The sequence below is a fragment of the Trematomus bernacchii genome, unplaced genomic scaffold (assembly GCF_902827165.1).
Source record: "Trematomus bernacchii unplaced genomic scaffold, fTreBer1.1, whole genome shotgun sequence".
Classification (NCBI taxonomy): Eukaryota; Metazoa; Chordata; class Actinopteri; order Perciformes; family Nototheniidae; genus Trematomus; species Trematomus bernacchii.
The window spans coordinates 3,617,690-3,639,988 of record NW_022988050.1 but is presented as its reverse complement, the minus strand read 5'-3'; the positions used below and the strand labels follow the sequence as shown (position 1 = coordinate 3,639,988).

The following is a 22,299-nucleotide window of genomic DNA, read 5'->3' as shown; positions in this document are numbered from 1 at the left end:
TGTTTACACTATATTGTTTAATATGTGATTGAAGATGTAGCCCCTGTAGGTCACTGTGTAACCGGTGTCGTTAAGCGTTCTCTGCGTTGTGTTTTGCGTTGTTCATGGATGACCCGAGCCAGCATACAGCTTTGACGATCTCCCTTTTATTACTGACAATCTGATAACAGATATAATGATCAGTTTTACATTAGGTTTCCCTCACAGTGACTCTTCTCACGTGGAACATTTACAAAAAGGGACAATCCAGTCTCTGATTGTGTTACGTTATTATGAGAGTGCTCTCATACTTGTTTGATTCTGAAATTGTATATTTATATAAATATATGTGTGTATATATGTCCGCATCTGTAGCCTGTTATTGTCTCATTATACCACACTGTGAATGAATTAAAAGTAAATATTTAAGTCGTCATGAACACATCTGTCCATCAGACAGAGGGCTGCTGTGCCTCCTGTCATCATTAATGGACATCTCTTTAAAATGACCGCTCAGAGGAGAGGATTTCTCATTTCTCTAACCGCCTGCTGCTTCCACTCCTCTCTCCTCGGTTCCCCTCCTCGACTCCTCCGCTCGCATCTCCTGTGGGCGGGACTATGTCACGAGGATAGGAGTCGAGGAGGGGAAATTAGAGAATTGAGAAGCCTTTAATATATAGGGGGGGAAGTCCTCACAACAATAATCTCCTGAGCACAGCGACCACACTTCAGAGGTTCCGCCCACTGATCTCCGACCTTGTCAGGTATTGAACATTCAATAAAATGAAGAACACAGAATTACTTAATATAAAACACAGAATTTGTGTGTTTATACAAAATAATTTACAAATAAACCCCACTGCATATTTACAACTGTTACAACTGGATAAGATATATATGTTGAATGAACAGAATTATAGCATTATAGTAATCAGAAACAAGGTCTTGAAAAAGGTTATAAATGTCAAACTTTAAGTCAATCTACACCTGAACTATATGCACTGTTCTTTATAACAAATATTGGGTTAGCCTTTTTGTTTTCATATTACAAAAAACAGTGGTGTAAAGTAAATAAGTACATTTACTCAAGTAAAATATACAATTTTGAGAGACTTCTTCTTTACTTCAGGATTTATTTATTTGTGCTACTTTGTACTTCTACCCCACTACAATTCAGGGATAATGGTGTACTTTTACTCCACTACATTTATTGAATACCTTTAGTTACTTTGCACATTTTGTAACAACACATTAATAAGATCAGTTAGATCGGGTAAATTGCACAAGCTACCCTATACAGCACTTTTATTTAAGTACAACATCTGAATATTTCTCCAACCTCTGCTAAAATAACACCGTTTCTTCCTGAATTGCTTTTTTGCTCAGTGAACTCCATTACCCAGAAGCACCAGGAAAAGCAACGTACTTACGTCATGAGCGTCGTGCTGTCGTTGGCAACGGCGGAGGCTGGAGCGGGAAGGATACAACTCTAGCAGTTGTCAAATCAAAACTGTTGTTCACTTGCTTCCCGGGAGAACTGGAAAAGGTCTCTTATCTAAAAAATGATGTGAAACTAAATGTGTTATCATAGTTCTTCACTGTGGGATTCTGATAAGGAGCTTTTCCGTTCATTTAGCTGTCTGTTTGCTAGCTAACCTCTCTAAAGCCCCACTAGCTGCCCGTGTTCTCAGCTGCAGACACTGAGACATCAACATCTCCTGTTTGAAGCATTGTGTATCAATGGCCTCCAAAGGTAAAATTAACCTTTTTAATTAAAGTCTTGTCCTGTTCACTTGTTAACTTATAACGCAAATAGTATACGTTGCTAACTTATAATGTCAATAGTTTACATTTGTTACTTATGAGTTGGCCTATCAAAGTACATTGACTTCAATTCTCAATGTTAATCTGTATATTAATGTTGATATTCCATAGAGATACTCTAGGTATACATATTTCACTGTTGATATATATGTACTGTTCTTTTTTGTTTATTTATTACTGTTAATACATGTATATCTGCTGTTGTTTTTGTATTTTGTATTTCATTTAATGTTGAGTTCATGTGCAATGCTGCTGTGACAACATCATTTCAAAAACTGGATCAATAAAAGTATATATTATCTTATCTTATTATGCAACCAATATTGTAAGACAATTTGACAGTTTAATGCTGTTATTCACCTTGTTTTGACTTCCCAGGTTGGCAGCATCCTTACGTCAACATATTCAAACATGTCAGGGTTGAAGACTGGAAACGGTCGGCCAAAGAGGGGGAAGTGTCAACATGCACGGTAACCTTGCTGCACACTAATGTTGTACTTATGATATTTGAAGTTATACTTGACCCCCAAACTATCTTTTATTTACCAATCACTCACTGCTGTATGATTGATAAGTGACTGTTAAAAGTGTAAATTCGTCTATAGCTTTGCATGAATTTCATTTCAGCTACAAAGTATTGTGTAGTGACAGGTTTTCACACGGGATAGAAAACCCTCAATACAATTTTTTTTTCAAATCCTGCAGCATAGTTCCATTTTCTGTAGGCTCAGTATGTAGAAAAAGTGATATTTATGCTAAATTAACTGCTTTTCATCCAACTTTAAAGGACAGACAAGTTGATTGATGTGGTTTTCTGAGAAGAATAATTAATTGTATGTCCTTGATAAATCTCCTAGGACAAGCGCCTGAAGTGCTCAGTGTTCAGGATCAGAGGTCCTGTTCCTGCCAACAGCTTCATCATGATACCCAAAAACATCAACCAGTCTCTGGGGCTGACCGGTCGCTTCTTCTACCTTCTCTTCAGGCCCACCCCCGGAAAATACTTTGTGGTCCACCTGGATGTTTCTGTCGAGGTATCGGATCAGATTTCATTGATATGTTTGTGCTATCTTAACGATATTTCATTTCTTTTAAAGGTCCCATGTTATGCTTTTCCAGTTATTACCCGTCCCCTTGTGTGTTATGAAGGTTTTAGCGTAGATTCTGGTACTTGAAATCATGTCACACTGTTGGATATAATTAGCTCTCACAGTGGGGGATTTTCATTGGTTTTATATAACTCTTAAAAATAAAACCACAGCAACTTGCTTAGTTGCAAAATATTCAATAACTATCTACTATAAATGCCGCTATGGTGTAAGATGTAATTGATTTAAAAAGAAATACATTTTCTTTCCCTTTCTCTCTTGTGCTTTGATGTGTACTGTAGGAGGGCCAGGTGGTCCGTATCTCTTTTTCCAACATGTTCAAAGAATTTAAATCCACGGCTACCTGGCTTCAGTTTCCTTTCTTGTGCGGAGCTGCAAAGGATTCAGTCTATGAAAGCACAGCTAAATCTGCAAGACACGGTAAGATACAAGAACAGCCATACTCATCTAGATATGAGCCATTTGTTGCGTGCGTTTGCTGATAGTTCGCTGTATTTTGTATATAATGTAAATAATCTTGCAATATTTGTGTTTCTGTGGTCCAGGTTTAGTGGGTCCTGCTCCCACGTCAGTGCGTTGGACCTGTCTGACGCTGGATCTGCAGTACGCTCTCTCCGTCTACCTCAACCGCTGCTACAGTCAACTCAAAAGCATTAAGCTTTGTGCCAACATGGCAGTAAAAAACATGTTCACCAGCAACCTGCTGCTAGATCCAGGTGAGACTAAGATGGCATAGATATGTACAGTATTATTATACTCTTTGTTTATAGTTGTGTATATCCCTGGTGGTTTTATACAAGTAAGAAAGATGATGTCAAGTGCTGTTCTCTAAGGGACACTCAAACCACTTAATTAAATAATCCCAATTAGCAACCAACATTGATAACCAAGAATATTTAGAGCACACTTCAAATCCTTTAAGTGGGAACAAAATCTTCTCATACCCATCATTCTGCCCACTCACTGCTATATAACATGTGCAATATTATTATTATTAATAATGTTCTATAATAACGTGCAATTACGTATCTGCCACTACGTTTTTTTTGCACTACTAAATACTGCTTGTCAATGTACAGTATTTTACATTAATTATGTGACCGTCTACGTTTCCTGTAGATATTTAATTGCTCTTTTTACTGCACTGTTAGTGTACCGTTTTATTATTATGCTGCTGTGTTTATTGTATTTTTGTAACTCTGGCACAACAATGTCCTTCGGGATAAATAAAGTCCTATCTTATCTTATCTTATCTTATTCCTCATTAGACTGCAACCTCAGATCTCTAGATAGTGTCCTCTTAGTGACTCACGTATCACATCTTTACTCAACAGGTCTTTCCTTCAGTGAAGCCAAGCTGATGGGTCTGGTTTCTTCTGAGGGAACGGGTCCCGTCCCCAGAGACATGTCATTTCCTGTTCCCAAAGGAGGCTCCTGGCACGACCTCTACGATCACATCAGGTATGGTAACCTCACCTGGAAACTCAATGTACATCGCTGATATTATTCTAGAAGCAGAATCTACCCTGAACTCCTTTTTGTCGTTTTTGGGGCTGTGATGTTTGGTAGTTTATTTTGAAATAGTTATTATCCCTGTTGACTGTCACTGATGTTAACAAAACAAAGAATAGTCCTGACTCTTCAAATGTCAATGTATTTCATTTCTTCTCCAGACTGGTGACAACATATTGGGCTCTCTAGTCAGTGTGCTGCGCTGGTTGTTTTTTGTGTTGTTGTTGTCTTCTTCTCTGAGTGTATTGGCTGATCAAAAACGTTTAAGGTGCCACCTACAGTGTGTATATGCTGTGCTTGTTAAGTCAATGAAAGCAATTTGGCTTTGTATTATCAACCAAATATTCATCGGCTATACTTTCATTACCAGAATAAAAACATAACAATACAAACTTCCCATTATTGGCTATTTATGAATTTGGGAAACTGCAGCTGCTGCTTTCGTCACAGTGTACACCTATTTAGTCTCTCATCTGATCTCATCCTTCCTTGACAGGTTTCCCTCAGAGGGAACGAAGCTACCCTTTGACTCCATTCAAAAAGACCCTCCCAGGCCCGAGGCTAGTGAGTCATGAACTATCACACTTCTCAACATTCATACAGTATTTAAAGCTTTTTTACTGTCTTTGCATGCCATAGTCTTGGCATTTTGAAACTTAAAATGTATTTTGCACCATGATTTTCTCTGTATTATATCCTTTGTTGTCTATTTGCTTTAATTTTATTGTAGATTTACTAACTCATCAAATTATATAAGAGCCATTAGGGAACATTTTTTACTATTGCCGTACAATTACGCAGGATCAAAGCTGTTTGGACAGGATCCATGTCCTCTCACAGGAATTTCTTGTAGCTGTGGTACTGCATGTTCTCTCTTCCCCAGGTTGTGTCTCTGACCAAAGAAGACCAATTAGAGAGGAGCCTTGCTTTGTCAGCCTCAGCAAACCCGTTCAGGACCGAGTGTCCCTCATCCAGCAGATCACCGCTCCAAAATCAGTAAGACTTAAGTGGGGTTGCACAATTAATCTGCATTTTATCAAATCGCAATATGTGCTTCTTAGTGCAATTTATGGCTCACCAACCTTAAATGTTAACACAGAGAGAGATCAATAAATCACAAACACAAATATGGTTGAGATTAATTATTATTCAGTTGCGCAACAAACAAATAATAATGGGGAAACATTTACCTTGCTTCACAGCAACCAATCGCAGAAATGCCCCCAGAGTAGAAGTTTCACATAGGCATATATAGCTTCTAAATGACGCACACACATGAGAACAACATGCAGCCAACCACACGAACATCCTTATCACATGTATGTTCCAGATGTCGAAAGGTCATTATCTCATGACGTCTTTAGGAGTCTTGCAGGATATTGAACCTACCCAACTAACAACACTTAACTCAATGATATCTGAGGAAGACCTCTCCTGCTCTTCTGCTGACCCCTAATAATTACGGAAGAGGCGATGGGTCCTCTTCTCTGGAAACCCAACTCAAATATACATTTGTCTTAACTAACCATGTGACTAGGCATAAGACTGATATAACAAGACGATGGGGCCTCTCTGACCTATGCATCAGCTCACTTTAAATTAATACATCTATTGATAATTCAAAGACCATGGATAATTAGCAAAGAGACTCATAAGCCTTTCTAACTCTGGAGACTGAAATTCAATAACACACATGATATAGCTTACCTTGTGACCTTACTGAATAAGCCAGAAATACGCTGTAATAAGGATTCTGCCATAACATGCTAGTGCAATATTCTTCACTTTGAATTAAGTAGAATCACAATAATCCTTGAATACATTTATGTTATGATTACAAAATAATCAGTCCCTCCAATATTGTGAACCATATTGCAATTGCAAAATCAGTCAAAATATTTGAAATTAATCTATTTTTTTTACAAATCATGCAGCCCTAGACTTAATTACCTTTTTAATAAAGTATTTAAAATCGAATCAGCTTGAATTTTGTCCCTGAAAATAGGGCCGACTTTAGATTTGTTTTGAAATGGTAGAGTTTCCTAGGAGGCTGCTATATGTTTCCTTCTCAGTGTCCTCCTTCTGTCTTCTTAGATCCCAAGGAATCAACCCCCCATGGTGGTGACTGAAATCCCAGAGCTAGGTCTAGTTTCTACTCACCACAGTGATGATTCCCTCGGCCAAAATACTGACCAGCATCAGCAGGAGACAACTAGTTCAGAGCAGTTCACACCCAGGCCCTTCTGGGACACCGATGACGGGGGCGTTCATGTGCACCTTCATCCTGAGGACGGCTTCAGCCAACACGGGGAGGAAAGTGAACAAGAGGTGAAGCTTGTTTTCACTAGATCGTACATTCAATTTAGCTTAACGGCAACAGAAAAGCCATTACTGTATATACCACAGTCCTCTCCTGCTCACCATGTCAGCGTTATAAACACTCTTCTTGTTATATTCCCAGGTTGTTTGCACTCCAGTTCCACGCCCGGTGCATCTATCATCATCCAACGAAAGCAGACAGCAGGTGAGAGAGGAGATCAGTACAGAGTGAAACCAGGTCCATCAAAAGTTTGAAGCTCATCACTTTTTCTACTCTCTCCTCCTTAGAAGCTGCTCCCAGACCCCATTCTCAGGCTCAATCGAATCATCGGCTTCGGAGGAGCCACTACTAAATATGTATGCTCATGTGAAGTAGGGCTGCACGATTTGGGGAAATAATCTAATTGCGATTTTTCTGACAGATATTGCGATTGCGATTTGCGATATTTGTTTTTAAGTGACCCAACGGAAGTTTATTGTAAAATGCGGCCATATCTCCGGCAAGGAAGGTCGTATGAAAGGGCAGGCACTTTCAAAAATAGTTGGCAGTTGATTGGATCAATCTGTCTATCACCTTCTATCATGGGCCACTTCTGATTGGTTAACAATGGCTGGAACATGTGGAGCACAGCACTTCTGATTGGTGTGGATGACTGACACACAAAAGAAAAATGTGAATGTTAGACTCTCATCATGCTGGACTCGCGTACAGTTTGAAAGGGTACAAATGATGCAATTGATGCCATGGAGCCTAACAGCTGGACTTCTTTACTTTACAGGCCCTGTGGAGCAAATCAGGTGATGAAGTTGTGTATCCGTGTCACGCAATCATCGTCTCCATGAAGATATCGTCTAACCAGCAGAGATTCTTCATCGGCCACACTGATAAGGTAACTGAGATACTAACTCATCATCTTACATAACATAATTTGGCTATTCACACAAGTCCTGGCCTTTGCAATTAGATTCTGTACAATCAAGATTTTACAAGAACTGAAACAGGAAATATTTGCTGCCAACTTCCAGCTTCATAATAAAAAAAACAAAAAACGATTTCACTCTGTTTTCGCTTAAAATAACTCACACTTTACTTACCTATAAACTGCAACTTTCACACTTCTATAATGTATGTATATAGTATCCTTTGTAGTAGGTTGGTCTATTACAAACTTATTCTGTATATTCTATATTATGTATGCTAAAAATAGTCTATAGAAATATATCTTTCTACTTTGGATATGTATATTTACTGTTTGTTTTATAACATTTTCAACAGGCATCAGTTTGCACATACTACTTTAAAACAGATGAGCAACTCTGTAGTTGGGGTTAAACTGGAATTCGTCACCAAATGATTGAAAGAGCTGTACGGACATCTTTAGTTTTAAGAAAATATAATGAATGAACTTGTATGCAAAGCCCTGTAAACATGCTGTAACAAAATAATGTCCCAATTTAGGATCAACATAGTAAATCTAATCCAAAGAGAGATCGTTTTTTCTAGAGTTTTTGTTACTTTTTCTAACATCTGATTATACATGCATGGCGAATAAACGGATCTTGTATGCACACGCTTCGGTATTATTCCTGGCGTGTGCGCTCTTTCTCTCACTCTCTCACACACACGCACACACACACACACACACACACACACACACACACACACACACACACACATACACACACACACACACACAGTGCTGCCCCTCACACACGCAGGCTTCAAATCAAGTTGCATAAATGCTTGAGCTACGTCATTGCAAACAAGCAGACAGCGCTGCTTCTCTCCCTCTCACACACACACACACACACACACACACACACACACACACACACACACACACACACACACACACACGGTGCTGCCCCTCACACACACAGGCTTCAAATCAAGTTGCATAAATGCTTGAGCTACGTCATTGCAAACAAGCAGACAGCGCTGCTTCTCTCCCACACACACACACACACACACACACACACACACACACACACACACACACACACACACACACACACACACACACACACACAGCACTGCCCCTGACACACAGGCTGTTTTCGTCATTATTACAACAAATACACACTTGCAACTGATAACACTGGCAATGATTTTATATTTATTAGACTATTAAAAAAAGTGGGGGCTCCAAATAAGTGGGGGTACAGCGATCCCCGGCGTCCAACGACCACTACACCACTGCCCACATCCCTAAAAACGGGGGTACAACGGAGCTGATCCAGATTTACTGCCGATATGACGTAATATCGGAAACGTTTTTTTCTAGAGTTTTTGTTACTTTTTCTAACATCTGTGCTTGTGCTCTCTCTGTAGGTCTCTGCTCTGGCTTTTAATGGCAACACAACACTGCTGGCCTCAGCACAAACCGGCAGCCACAGTGTAGTCAGAGTGTGGGATTACCATAAGGGAAAGTGTCTGGCCATGTCCAGGATTCATGCTCATTCATTGTCCTCTCTGAGGTACCCAACTGCATAATATACTGTACTCTGTCACACAGACCCACAGATATCTTTCATTATCAATGAGCTTTAAGCAGTAGAGAGGCGAAGTCCCGCCCATCTACTTCCGACCCATGGGACCTTATTTCGGAAAAATGATGTATTGAAGTCAATGGGGAGAGAAAGATTATCTTTCGATCCCGTTTGAATTGTGCCACGAATTACACATATGATGTTTGTCAATCATAAAAAATAATTTCCATGTCAAAAAAGTCACAGTTTTTCGTAAAACTGTTGAAATATAAGACTATGAAAAATACGCAACTAGAAAGACTACAAATCCCAGAATCCCGGTCCCGCATGCTGGCTCTTACAGAACCGACTAACTCTCCTTGTGTGTATGTACAGCTCTCAACATGCCCAGACTTGGAGTGATTTTCACCTCTTTTAATACTTTTCGCCTCATTCTGAAAGAAAGAAGTGAAATGTGCCAACGTGACGGCCGTCTTGGTGTGTGGTGCGAGACGGGAGATGTAGTTCATTGAGCGGTTTCACACAAAAAAAGTGTTACAGTACTTCACAGTTTTACGACACATTTGAATTTTTTTGACTTGCAAAATTATCTTTTAAATTGACAAACATCCTATGTGTAATTCGTGGCACAATTCAAACGGGATCGAAAGATAATCTTTCTCTCGCCATTGACTTCAATACATACTTTTTCCGAAATAAGGTCCCATGGAGGTCCCCCGGAAAGGGAGGGACTTCGCCTCTCTATGGAGACTCTTGGATGCCATTTATTTCCTAAAGAATTACCTCATATCTCAAAATAATGACTAAGTCTCCCTATATAATGAGAAACTTTCTCAAAATAGTGACTTGTTCATTTCAAAATGAAAACTCAGTAGCTCAAAAATAACAACCTGTCTGTATAAAAATAATGACCAGGAATTCTCAAGAGACTGTCAATGTCATCATTTAGAGAAAGTCTCTCAATGTGAGTCACTGTTATGCAAAAATAGATCATTATTTGCAGAAAGTTTCTTAGCATACATACAAAGTTTATGATAAGTTACTAATGTTGTCTTTTTTGCTATTTCCCCTTTTCGAAGCTTCTCATACAGCGGTGGTATTCTCTGTGGAGTGGGTAAAGATAGCCACAATAAAACTGTAAGCGCTACAAATGTAAATTTCTCACATAAAAATTCAGTTTTTCTAATATCTGTACAAGTGGAATGAGCTTTAGCTGAGCGTAATCTGAGGAGAGCCAGGGGTATCATTAGATCTTGATGAAAAAATGCTAAGCAACACTTTATATCATTACTAAGGCTGAAAAATGTTTTAAATTACAAGTTATTCTCTTAATAAGAATCAAGGGACAAAGCTGTGAGCTGACTGTCTGTGTTTGTGTTTCTAGATGGTGGTCGTCTGGAACACTATGAACGTTAGTAAAGGTGGAGAAGTGAGCATTATAGCCAAAGCTCACACAGATGTGGACATACACACCATGAAGGTGGCCTTCTTTGATGATACAAGGTACCCTCTATTTAGATTTGTTGGTAGTGTACTTGACTGCATGTTGCATTTCTGTGCATATATCAACTTCTCTGTTAAGATTCAACTGCTCTGCTCCATTTAATTATGTCATGACAGCCAATGGTCCACATCGTACACATATAGAGTACCATGTCATGTCAGGATGCTGCAGCGAATAATAGTATTTTCCAACTACATGTATAGAATGAGAAGGTCTATTAATCTTGCAGAAGGTCTTGCAAAGTGTTTACGAGTCCACTCTCACTTAGTAAAGAAAGGTGTAAAACCCCGGTGAGAGATGTGGAAAGATGCTAGCTGTTCAAGCAGGAGAAAAGTAGGCCTTGTGAAGACTTGTCATTAAATAATAACTCTGTGCTGGTTTCAGAATGGTGTCATGTGGTCGTGATAATATCCGCCTGTGGAGAGTGAGGAATGGAACGCTGCGCTCCTGTCCCGTCAACCTGGCTGAATACCACTCACTGGACTTCACCGATGTGGCCTTTGAGGAGGGAAACTCTTTCCACCAGCATCTTGATGATCGAACACTGTGAGAGAGCAAACCAGTCCTGAAACATCTCATTTAACACCCAAATCCTCTGAAATCATGATTATTAAAAGATTCTTTCTTCGTATAGATTTGCCAGCAGTCGGAGTGGCTACATCTTTGAGATCGACTACAGCAGAGTGGTTGTTAGAAACGTCAGGCGGCTGTTGCCTGCTCAGCAGCAGCATGCAGACCACAGGGAGAAACAGACTTTTAACTCAGGTCTGTGCTTTTATGTTTGAACCCTTGTGTTGTGTTCAAAAGCTGTTACCGTTCATGGTGTTCGCGGGTCAATTTTGACTGCACTGCGGCTGCCAAATTGAATTGATTGAAATCTCCAATATCAACGTAAGAGCTTGTGCCTCTTCGGGGGGTGCTAACACTTAACAATAAACGTTATCGTTTACTTTCTCCGTCTTTATATATAGATATTACTTTTTCTCCGTTAATCTCCGTCACGTTGTTTCCATAGCAACATAAACTTCTGTCAACAGCGCTAACCCTCCTTCAAAATAAAAGCATGTCCATACAAATTGGAAGCTAAGCCAAATTACACTTAAGGGTGGGGTAGGTAAGTTTGAGAAACCGGCTCGAGATACACTTTTTGTTATATTCCATGGAATGCTCTTAACATCCCGATAGCAATTAATATCTTAAGTGCTTTGACAAAAAATCCATAAAAAAATGTCAGCCTTCCATCTATGCACAAACTTATCTCGTGCCCTCATTGGTCATGTGCGAGTTCGTGTGTGTTGGAGGAGGGGCTCTGTAAGGAAGTGGCAGATTTTCTCCAGTTGTGTACTTTCAAATTCTAGCGCACTCGAGCTGGTATCTCCAAAATTACATACCCCACCTTTAAGACATATACAACTGCAACGAAAGTAACAAACACAATGCAATATCCTTTTCAATTTCAAAGAACACAAATTGGGTTAAAGACATTAACGAATAACTATAAAACAACAGTACTGTAGAATAACAAAATGAATGCCGTGAATAAACCGAAATACACGTGTTGAAGCAGTTCGCTGCTGATTACTACCCCTGCCCCGCGCGCGCGCGGGCCGAATATTCGCTGCCGATTACCGCCGAATATCCGGAGCCCGAAAAATTGTATTCGGGACAGTCCTAGTGACAGGAGACTCACAAAGTGGCCGAAAGAAAAATCCTCTCTCTTTTCCTCCTTACCCACATCCCTAAAAACGGGGGTACAACGGAGCTGATCCAGATTTACTGCCGATATGACGTAATATCGGAAATGTGGGCTGGCCTTACGCCCACGGCCCTATCAGAAACGTTGCTATATATATTTTCTTTTAAACCTACGGACCCGGAATCAGCACTTCTTTAACAGGGCTGAAATAGAGGGATATGAGGCATGGCTAAAATGGGTGATCGGTTTGTTATTTTAAACAAAACACTTACTAGACATGTTTTTTATGTATCTGAGACCTATAATATATGCCTAAAAATAGTATAATAGGAGACCTTTAAAACAGGGGTTGGGTAGAGGGGGAACAGCCTTTAATGTCATAATTTTGTGTGTGTTTGTGTTTCAGGTCCAGGCATTGCCATCAACAGCATCAGTGTGTCCTCATCATTTTGCGCCACAGGCTCTGAGGATGGCTTCCTGAGACTCTGGCCCCTGGATTTTTCCGCTGTCTTCCTGGAGGCTGGTACGCTCAGCGGGGCGTGGATTAATATTTCCCTGCAACAAAATTACAATATCTTACAGGCAGCTCCCACACCACAGGGAGTGATGCATGCATAAGCCTTGTATACTCTTCAATATATTTAGACATTTTATAGTTTGCATGGAGGAGATTTCATTATCCTGATTGATTTCAGTAAACATGATCCACATAAAAGTCTCTTTCACCTCCGCAGAGGGCAGCAATGATAGAAATCTTTAAACAAACAAAGCTGTTAACATAAACTTATAATAATGTCTGAGAGAACTTGAAAATTAAACACAGTTTTGGAGATTTGCTACATTATTACATCAAAATGTTATCATTCTGTGAACCGACCTTCCTAACTATGAGATGTATATGTGCTTCCTCACACATGGCCTTGTCTTCCAGAGCATGAAGGACCTGTGAGCCTGGTGTCAGTCTCTTCTGACAGCCTTCAAGTGCTGGCAGCCACCTCCACTGGTAACCTGGGTTTCCTCGATGTGAGCAGCCGCGGTTACAACACGCTGATGAGGTCACACACTGACACGGTGCTCGGCTTCAGCGTGGATGGCATCCGCCGGCATCTCACCTCAGCCTCCTCCGACGGCACCGTGCGCATTTGGAACATGGATTCCTTGCATCAGGTCAATAAATACCACATTTAAGAGTTTTCAGAACAAATGTTCACCTAATAATCAGCTCCTACTGTTTGAATGTTCTGATTATAATCATTCAACATGGATTTCAATGTGTTGAACCAGACAAGACGTAAAAATAACAAATACAAATACAATAAAAAGGTGGCATTTGGCTTTATATCAGCTGTCCTTTCTCTGTTGAAGCAAAGCCATGCCGTGGTCGATGTTTTTTTTATTTTTCATGTTTTTTTCTTTGAAGGCGCTCGACAAATGAGTATAATTAAACCTCCTTTCCTCCTGCCTTTGTTACCATTGGTTTACCTTTACCTGTTTAACTGAATGTCTGTTGTCTCCTGTGCTTAGTTGTATGATTTCGCGTCAGAGGACAGCCCCTGCTCAGTGGCTTTCCATCCCAGCGAGCAGGTCTTCTCTTGTGGCTTCAGCTCCGGCATCGTCAGAGTCTTCGACATCTCCGCTGCCAAGCTGCTGGCTGAACACAAGTACGTCTGAACTAACGTCAAAGCTCAAGCTCCCCCACTAAGAGCACTTCTTTATCTGGGATTCTAAAAGCTTGTGTGGGCGCAGTAACATATTGTATGGCATGTGAAAATACTGTACATCACATAGACCTCATGCACTTACAACAAGGACGTTTTTGTGGGTCTGTTGCGTTGCATTATAGAAAAGCTTTTAGACGCTGTCCTTCGAGAGAGAGCGTAATGACTGCTTTTATTCTCATGTTCTTTCTGTTTTTTCTTTCTTCACAACAATAAAATACAGGCAGCACAGAGGTGAAGTGGTGGGTCTGGCCTTCTCACCGGACGGGGAGTTCATGTACAGCGCTGACTCTCAGGGCTCTCTGGCACTTTACAACGCCTCAGAGGAAGACCTCAACGTGATCAGAGTTGTGTGTATGTATGCACACTGTTAGAGCCAGTCTTTGTTTTGTAAAAGGGGCCAAATATGTTCACCTAATTGTGACCTCTGCAGTCAAGGAAGTATAAAAGACAACATTTCCCACAGTGCCAGACTCTTAAGAGACACAGACATGGGCAACTTGTGTGAAAAGCGCAGTTGAGGAAGCTGCGACACACACAACATTGCACAAACACACCTCACTTAGATCCATATTTACAATCATTAGAAATCTCACAATGGAAACAACACTTTAATATATAACACACACTTTCTGATATGTTGTGTGTTATCAATTGATATTGTGAGTTTCTCAATCACCAGTTTGAATCACAGTTTATCAGGCAGCCATGTTCAGCATCACTGTTGTGTGATTCTCTCTGTTCCTGATTGGCTAGGTAATGTGGTGGCTCGAGGCACTGAGCACGCTCCAGACGCTCTCGCTGTGAGCAGCGACAGCCGCTGTCTGGCTTTCATCGGCCCCTCGGAGTACATCGTCACCATCGCTGACTCGCGCTCTCTGGATGAGGTACCTTACACAACGTCGGCATCACACCATTTGTCGCAACGCCAATTAAATTAAGATCTGGTTCCACATAACAGTTGTGAAGGAATGGGGAGGGAGCGTCAGCCTTACCTAAAACTAGAGCTTGATGTTACGGGGATGTGTGAAAGTTACTTTTTTGCCAAACAATTTAATTTTCTTTAGCTGGCTAACTAGCTTACCTTTTCTTTAAATCCCTACGTTAGCTATAACTTAGTCTTTGTATTTTATTTTCATAGGAATATTGTTACAGTCTATCATATCTCATCATAATCATCTCATAATCAATATCATCTTCACTGATGAGAAAGAGGCACCACATGTCAATCGAAAATTCACTTTTTGAATTTTTTCAAGTTTTTCAGTCACCTGTACAGAGAGACACAAATATACACATACAAATGATATAAATAAGGGTACCAAAAAGAGAAAACACGACAGGTAGTTCCTTGCCCACCCCATCCCTCCTCCCCTTCCCATCCCTCTTGCCCTTCCACATAACAACTACATGTGGCTTGTTTGCAATCGTCATCTGTTCATACACATTTGAGCATAACAATTCATAATCCAAACGGTTCATCTAAAGTATTTTTTGCATTTAAATTAACCTGTTCTTTGAGTCATATAGAAAAAGAACACTCAGTTGTTTCTGTATACACCTTACATCAAATGATTAACCAATATGTAATATATCCGACAACTTATAATGTTAATATCTCCTGAAATGTGGAGGTGATGTTGTTGTGAGTTCCTCTGTCTTACTCTTCCTGTGTCCCCCTTCCACCTCCCTCTAGTTGCTCCATGTAGATGTGAGTATTTTGGACGTGCAGAGCCCCCGTCTGGATTCTGCTCTGAGGGTCTGCTTCTCTCCGGCCTCCACTGAACACTTGTTGGTCGCCACATCTTCTAACAAGATCCTCTGGGTCAGCACCAAGACAGGCCGCCTGCTCCGAGAGGTAACTTTTCGAAGCCTTTACACATTAGCAGAACATGTGTTTGATCACGTTAAATAAACTCCATGCTGCAACCAACCAGAATACTTACACATCACTCCTATTCTTACTTCTCTTCACTGTCTCCCAGTAAAACTAAATCACTCTTAAAATACGTTATGTCTACAAATGGATTAGCTGCTTCCTAAGGTGTTAACAGGCTAACTTTATATGTGACCCGCTCTATCGAAATCAGTCGGAAGTCGCAACGGCTCATTTCAAAATAAACGTGGATTTGCGTAAAAAACTAGTTCTTCGGGGTTCGGGTGTTTTGTTTGATTTTAAATAAACAAAGTCTTGGCTTTCAGAATATGAAACTTTTATTTCCAAAATCACACGATAAATACATGTTTGAAGCTTGTAAAGGGAAGATGACAGCTCTCACTCGCCACTCTGCTGTTCCGCAGCGCCGCCCCCTCCCTCCGGCTGAAATTATGAATGTAAGGCATATAGTAATCATAGATAACACGGCAGGGCCCGTTACAGTTTGTTTTCATCTGATTTCAAATAAACAAAGTCTTGGCTTTCAGAATATTAAACTTGTTTCGGCAAATTCAGATGATAAATACAACTATGAAGCTTGTAACGGCATAATTACAAGCGGAGAACGGAGTAACTTGACGTCACAGCAGGCATAACAACAGCCGGTGTTTCTCCTGAGTGTTTTCCCCGGGAAACAAACAATACTCACAAACCCAAAAATACACACACGCGTATACACACACACACACACACTCACGCACACACTCACGCACACACACTCGCGAGCCTCCTCCAGACCAGTAATCCAAACGAAAATATCTTCCCTCCGTAGTATTTTGATCATTTGCTCCGCTAATAATCAATCAGATCGATGGATTCCAGAGAAGTGATGACTCGGTGATAGTCATTATATAATGTGACATATTTTGCTTAATATTTGGAGTACAACAACAATCCTGATATCATTAGAAAGCTATGAATCTCCTCTTTCCAACAGTGTATACAACTCAAAATGTGTCTTCGGGTCAATGCGACTGATTTCGATGGAGCAGGTCACATATACACCAGACAGATTATTATATATAAATAAGGACACATTTATAAAACCCTATGATGCCTTCTGTCATTATTCAGTCTTACTCTAAAATGTTCTACCACATGGCAGGTCTTTTAAAAACTGAATTTCCCCCTAGGGGGATTAATAAAGGTTAATCTTCTTATCTTCTTATTTTACAACATTGTCTTATTTTTCTGCAGGCTTTAAGTTAAGTTTAATGTGTTTTATAAAGGGCCAACTTTAATTTATTTTTGTGTCAGTATTTGTATTTCTCCCTTTTAATAAAAAATGCCTCGTAATGGCTTATTCAGGGTGTCCGCGGGGTCTTAAAAAGTATTAAAAGTTGATAAATCAATAAATCTTATCTTATATGTTTTTGTCATGTTTCATCTTGGCAAATGTATTTATTCATTTATTCAACAACGTGTCATATAAATAAACGTAATTCTATGTTATGTAGGCAAGGCAAGGCAAGGCAAGGCAAGGCAAGTTTATTTATATAGCACCTTTCAACACAAGGTAATTCAAAGTGCTTTACAAAAATGGAAGACATTTTAAAAATGGCATTTAAAATCAGTCATTAAAAAGAAAAGATAATAAAATAAACATTAAAAGAAAAAATACATGGATAAAAGTTAAAAGTTACAGTGCAGTTTAAGATGTGAATAGTTCAATTAAAAGCAGCGGCAAAAAGAAAAGTCTTCAGCCTGGATTTAAAAGTAGTAAGAGTTGCAGCGGACCTGCAGGTTTCTGGGAGTTTGTATGTACAAATCAATACGGGACTTGTTGAGAGGGTCTGAGAGGTAATTACCTGAAAGTACTTGCTGTGTCTGCTGTAGGAAATATGTCTATAAATGCAGTAGACTAACATCAGTGAGAGTGTTAATAAGTACAGTTCTGTTCCTACACAATCATGTTATTCTTTTTCTAACCAGTGTTTGTTTGTGACTGTCTGTCTTTCTGTCCCGACAGGTGTCCAAGGTGCACAAACACCAGTGCTCGTCCCTGGCTGTGAGTGAGGACAGTCGGTTCCTGCTGACAGCGGGACACAATGCTGTCAAAGTGTGGGATTACAACATGCAGCTCCATATAAACTCACAGGTCGTTAAACATTTTATAGTTTATGATAAGTATTAGTCACTGGAAAATAAACTACAGATTCTGTTGTATTTTAAACAAATGATTTTAACAATATAATGATGTAGTAATCTGTTGCATTCAAGTAAATTGTCTTAATTTTGATTGATCAGTGGGAGTATTAGTGTTTCATGTTGTTTAATAATTATGTAAAAGGTGTGTTTCTTTCACCCAGATGTTTATCGGCCACAGTCAGCCAATCCGCCAGGTGGGCTTCACCCCCGACCAACTGGGCGTGGTCTCAGTGGGAGACGCCATCTTCCTTTGGGACTTCCTGGCACTTCCTGTCGACTCTTTGACTGACAGCCGGTAGTAATCCCTGTAGCATGTTTTTATCTGTGTGTTACACCGTGTAGTTTTATTGGCAGAATATCTGAAACCCTCTGTCCTCACTCACAGTTCACCTCTGGTAATAAGACACACCCCTGCTCCTAAATCAGGTAATTTCATTTGAATGTTGTATTAATGCTACAATAAAATCAGATTAAATGGATTTCAATTTGTTTGTCTTGTGTTTTTATGTCCTAGTTCAACCACACACTGAAGTGAATGGAGTTCGGTTGTCCAATGGGATGCCTCGACGGACGGCTCCTCTTCCCTCCTCTCCGCCACCACGACTCGACATCAGCACCCTCGACCTAGTTGACCAGGGGGGTGAGTTATTTTTTTTCTATTTTTAACATGACCTACAAACACACCCTATCTACTGTTATCTGTATTATTTAGCTTTGAAAGCACACTCACTTGTAGCTTAATCTGGATCAATTCTGTCCAGTCACACACGAAAGAAATAAGACAAATCTGCCTTTCCAAAAATATTATTTAAAAATAGGTTTGTAACTATTCATTAACCCCTAATCTTGAAATGTCACTAACAACACTTATTGTGTTTGCTTGTGGGATTCTTAAATGCCAATGTGTATTTGAAAAACTGTTCAATTGTAACTGCCATTTATGAAGCTCTTCAGAAGTTGACAAAAGCACTTTCCTTTGATATGTTATTATGGAATCAAACACTGTTTACTTATTTGTACCTGAAGGAGTAAAAGGTTGAACCAAATGATGTTATTGCTCTTTCAGGATTATTTCTGGCTCAAATAGGAGTTCTTTGCCCTGAATTATTTTCATGAGCTTGTTGATTTTATTTCCATATACAGTCAGGTATGCCTGCTGACGTAGTGTATAGATATACAACAAAATGTCTAATGAAATCTCCAGTTTAAAAACACATTTCTCATGCCAAGCAACACACTTCTTTTAGAAACACCAACATTTACTCACACCCAGTGGTTGCGCCAGACTTTTCCGCTGCCCGTCATTTTGACAGACAGGATCGCATCAATTCCGTCAAAATCCATTATTACCCATCGACCTGTACACAACTCTGCCGGGGGGGGGGGGGGGGAGGAGAGAGCACGCTCGTGAACTGTCAACGGGGGGGGGGGTGCCGTGTTATGCGTGCCCACAGCACCTCGCAGGAACGCGCACAGCGTAAAGCAAATACTTTCGTTGATCTGTTCGACAAAGTTAGGTTTGGAAACGATATCATTTCCTTTTGGCATGCATAACACGGCATAATACCGGAGCCCCGCTGCGGGGAAACTTTGGCGCTGTTCGGAGTTTGTTCTAATCTGTCAAAATGACGGACGGCTTTCAGATTTTTCCGTCATTGTTAAAATATTCGGTTAACGCGACCTCTGCTCACAACACATGTTTCAAGAGTGCATGTGTTGCTATACTTGTTCAATGAGCTTGGTGATGATCATTTATTGTAACGCTGAGTCGTTGTTTCTCACCTGTTTCCCCTCCTGCAGTTTTGGGCTCCTTGTCGATATCTGATGACCCCCCAACAGTCCCACCCGCTTCAGTTGCAGACCCTTCCTCTGACCCCAGACCTTCATCCTCCTTCCTCAGAGTCACAGAGCTGACCCACACATCTCCACTCAACTCAAGTCTTACGGACGCTGGTAAAGGGCCTCATTGCATTGTTCTGCATTAAAGCTAGGATTAGTAATGTATTTAATGGCGCTTTTCCACTGCAGGACCTAGCACGGCTTAGCACAGCTTAGTTTGGCCTTGGTAGGCCAGGCTCACTTTAAGCTGCGTTTCCATTACAGTTTAGTAACTGGGGTAGTAACTATAGTAACGCAGTGTAGGCGGGGCGATCGGCTGTTCGGCGGGCGGAGCGACGCTGCGTAAAACTGCTGTGACGTCATCTTCAATATGAACCACAAAACCAAAACATCCGCCGTTAGCTGTTAGCACTCAGAGCTCACAGCTCCTCATATCTGTTCAGAAACTAGACAAAAGTTAAACAAGTACAAACCACAGACTGTCTGTGTCATGGCGAATACAGTCGCTGGTTCATTTATGACTGCAGGCCGTTGTTGTGAGTGTGGACGGAGCATATACAACGTTAGCTGACCTGATCGATCCGATCTCCATTCAGAAAACACGCATTTTAAAAGGTTTTTCGCCTGCCGTCTGTCTGCAGACTTGTCAAAGCATTAATTCATGGTTTTTACTAACCGGTATCAGTATGTTGTTACTTCGGCATCATTTTGAAACGTGTATTACAATTAAATCACGGTAAAATATGTCCATCTTGTTGTAGTTGTAGCCCCCTTGCCAGCGATTCTCTCTGACCATTCAGCAGTCGAGTGTTGACGTCACTAGTTTAGCATATTCAGCCCGGTTGTTGGCCCGGTAAGAACCTCGATTTTGGAGGGCCAGAAAAAAGGTGAAAAAGTAGCCCTGAGCCGGAACTACCCCTAGTGGAAAAGCAAAAAGAAGCGGGCCGGGCCAAACCGTGCTACGTGCTGCAGTGGAAAAGCGCCATTAGAAACACTTTTTCATATATTTTGAAACTCTCTTTACCTCCTGGCAGCATCAATACATCGAATGCTCTGACCAAAAAAGACAAAGAGAGAAATAATAAGACAATTTTGTAAAATCTAACTTACTCTTGCTTGTTCTTCCAATGCTAACTACTAGGGATGCTCCGATCGCCAATTTTGGGGCCAATCGCCGGAATCAGTATCGTCCGATCCGATCGAGTGCGTGGGGCCTATGGGGATCTTCCATTTAAAGTGATGTTTAAAACTCCAGCTCATTCACTGGCGCTTCCACAAACAACAACCAACATAATTATTACATTCAAATTATGTACATTATTCAAGTTTACATTAACTTTGGATAATAACACGGGAGAAATGAGCGGAAGCGCTCTCTTTTCCTCTCTCCCCCCCTGTCTCTCTCTCCTGACAGCCCGTCAGTATCTCATGCAGCTCACTGATCCAGTAATGAGTGACCCGACAGTGAAGAATACATATATTTATAACTAGTTTAGCTTGTTCCAGAGGTAGATCAAATAGCTAAGTGTGTTAACTCTTAGTGTGTGTTCTGCTCCGCTCACCGGTCCGTCACAGCGGGTGGAGCTGCAGGATTTCTGCTTCACACACGTTGCATACCGCTATTTTATTGTCTTTTTCGGACACCTTCAAATACTGCCAGACCGGTGAAGCCATTTTGGCGAGCTTGTTTTGCCGCGCACAGAGAAAAGTGTCATGTATTTTACGTCATGTGATCGGCTCTCCTGATCGGCCTTTATAGAGAGCCCCGATCGATCGGCAGAGGGTGAATATCGGCCGATAACGATCGGCGGCCGATGGATCGGAGCATCCCTGCTAACTACCGAAGCTTAACTTCTTTCTGCAATTTGTTTTTCTTCTTAATGGCACAATTGTCCTTTCTCAAATGTATTTATCTCTAATTATGTCACATTTCCATATAGTTGAGTTGAAAGGAAAGAAGCCAGTACGTCCTGATTGTTACAGGCACTTCATTCCACGCTTCAAGACCTCCACTCTGGATCAGGTAGAGAGCACTTTGTATAATGACAGCAGTGATTGGATGTATTGGTTTGTTTGCTGTCCTGTCTTAATGTCCTCTCTGATCCAGGCTGCAGTGGCTCCTCAGGCAGGAGAAGAGGGCATAAAGCTGAAAGCAGTCATCGGCTACAATGGAAACGGCCGTAGCAACATGGTGTGGAGCCCTGACCGAGGTTATTATAATATAC

General features: G+C 40.7%; 1 protein-coding gene across 2 annotated transcripts in view; it reads left to right on the top strand.

Moving 5' to 3' along the window:
• Nucleotides 1-1,458: 1,458 nt before the first annotated feature.
• wdr90 (WD repeat domain 90) overlaps nucleotides 1,459-22,299 on the top strand; it is a 30,054-nt gene continuing 9,213 nt past the window's right edge. For both annotated transcript variants that reach the window (XM_034119147.1, XM_034119148.1), the window contains exons 1-30: nucleotides 1,459-1,732; nucleotides 2,182-2,273; nucleotides 2,661-2,837; nucleotides 3,194-3,332; nucleotides 3,458-3,628; nucleotides 4,247-4,373; nucleotides 4,921-4,988; nucleotides 5,308-5,420; nucleotides 6,519-6,752; nucleotides 6,886-6,948; nucleotides 7,032-7,100; nucleotides 7,523-7,633; nucleotides 9,076-9,221; nucleotides 10,313-10,370; nucleotides 10,618-10,736; nucleotides 11,122-11,283; nucleotides 11,372-11,502; nucleotides 12,840-12,956; nucleotides 13,365-13,600; nucleotides 13,958-14,094; nucleotides 14,375-14,505; nucleotides 14,908-15,038; nucleotides 15,848-16,009; nucleotides 18,057-18,185; nucleotides 18,397-18,530; nucleotides 18,621-18,661; nucleotides 18,750-18,875; nucleotides 20,036-20,188; nucleotides 22,015-22,097; nucleotides 22,182-22,284. In XM_034119147.1, the coding sequence (XP_033975038.1) occupies nucleotides 1,720-1,732; nucleotides 2,182-2,273; nucleotides 2,661-2,837; nucleotides 3,194-3,332; nucleotides 3,458-3,628; nucleotides 4,247-4,373; nucleotides 4,921-4,988; nucleotides 5,308-5,420; nucleotides 6,519-6,752; nucleotides 6,886-6,948; nucleotides 7,032-7,100; nucleotides 7,523-7,633; nucleotides 9,076-9,221; nucleotides 10,313-10,370; nucleotides 10,618-10,736; nucleotides 11,122-11,283; nucleotides 11,372-11,502; nucleotides 12,840-12,956; nucleotides 13,365-13,600; nucleotides 13,958-14,094; nucleotides 14,375-14,505; nucleotides 14,908-15,038; nucleotides 15,848-16,009; nucleotides 18,057-18,185; nucleotides 18,397-18,530; nucleotides 18,621-18,661; nucleotides 18,750-18,875; nucleotides 20,036-20,188; nucleotides 22,015-22,097; nucleotides 22,182-22,284 (3,676 nt within the window). In that variant the 5' untranslated portion in view covers nucleotides 1,459-1,719. The remainder of the gene's footprint in view (nucleotides 1,733-2,181; nucleotides 2,274-2,660; nucleotides 2,838-3,193; nucleotides 3,333-3,457; nucleotides 3,629-4,246; nucleotides 4,374-4,920; nucleotides 4,989-5,307; nucleotides 5,421-6,518; nucleotides 6,753-6,885; nucleotides 6,949-7,031; nucleotides 7,101-7,522; nucleotides 7,634-9,075; nucleotides 9,222-10,312; nucleotides 10,371-10,617; nucleotides 10,737-11,121; nucleotides 11,284-11,371; nucleotides 11,503-12,839; nucleotides 12,957-13,364; nucleotides 13,601-13,957; nucleotides 14,095-14,374; nucleotides 14,506-14,907; nucleotides 15,039-15,847; nucleotides 16,010-18,056; nucleotides 18,186-18,396; nucleotides 18,531-18,620; nucleotides 18,662-18,749; nucleotides 18,876-20,035; nucleotides 20,189-22,014; nucleotides 22,098-22,181; nucleotides 22,285-22,299) is intronic.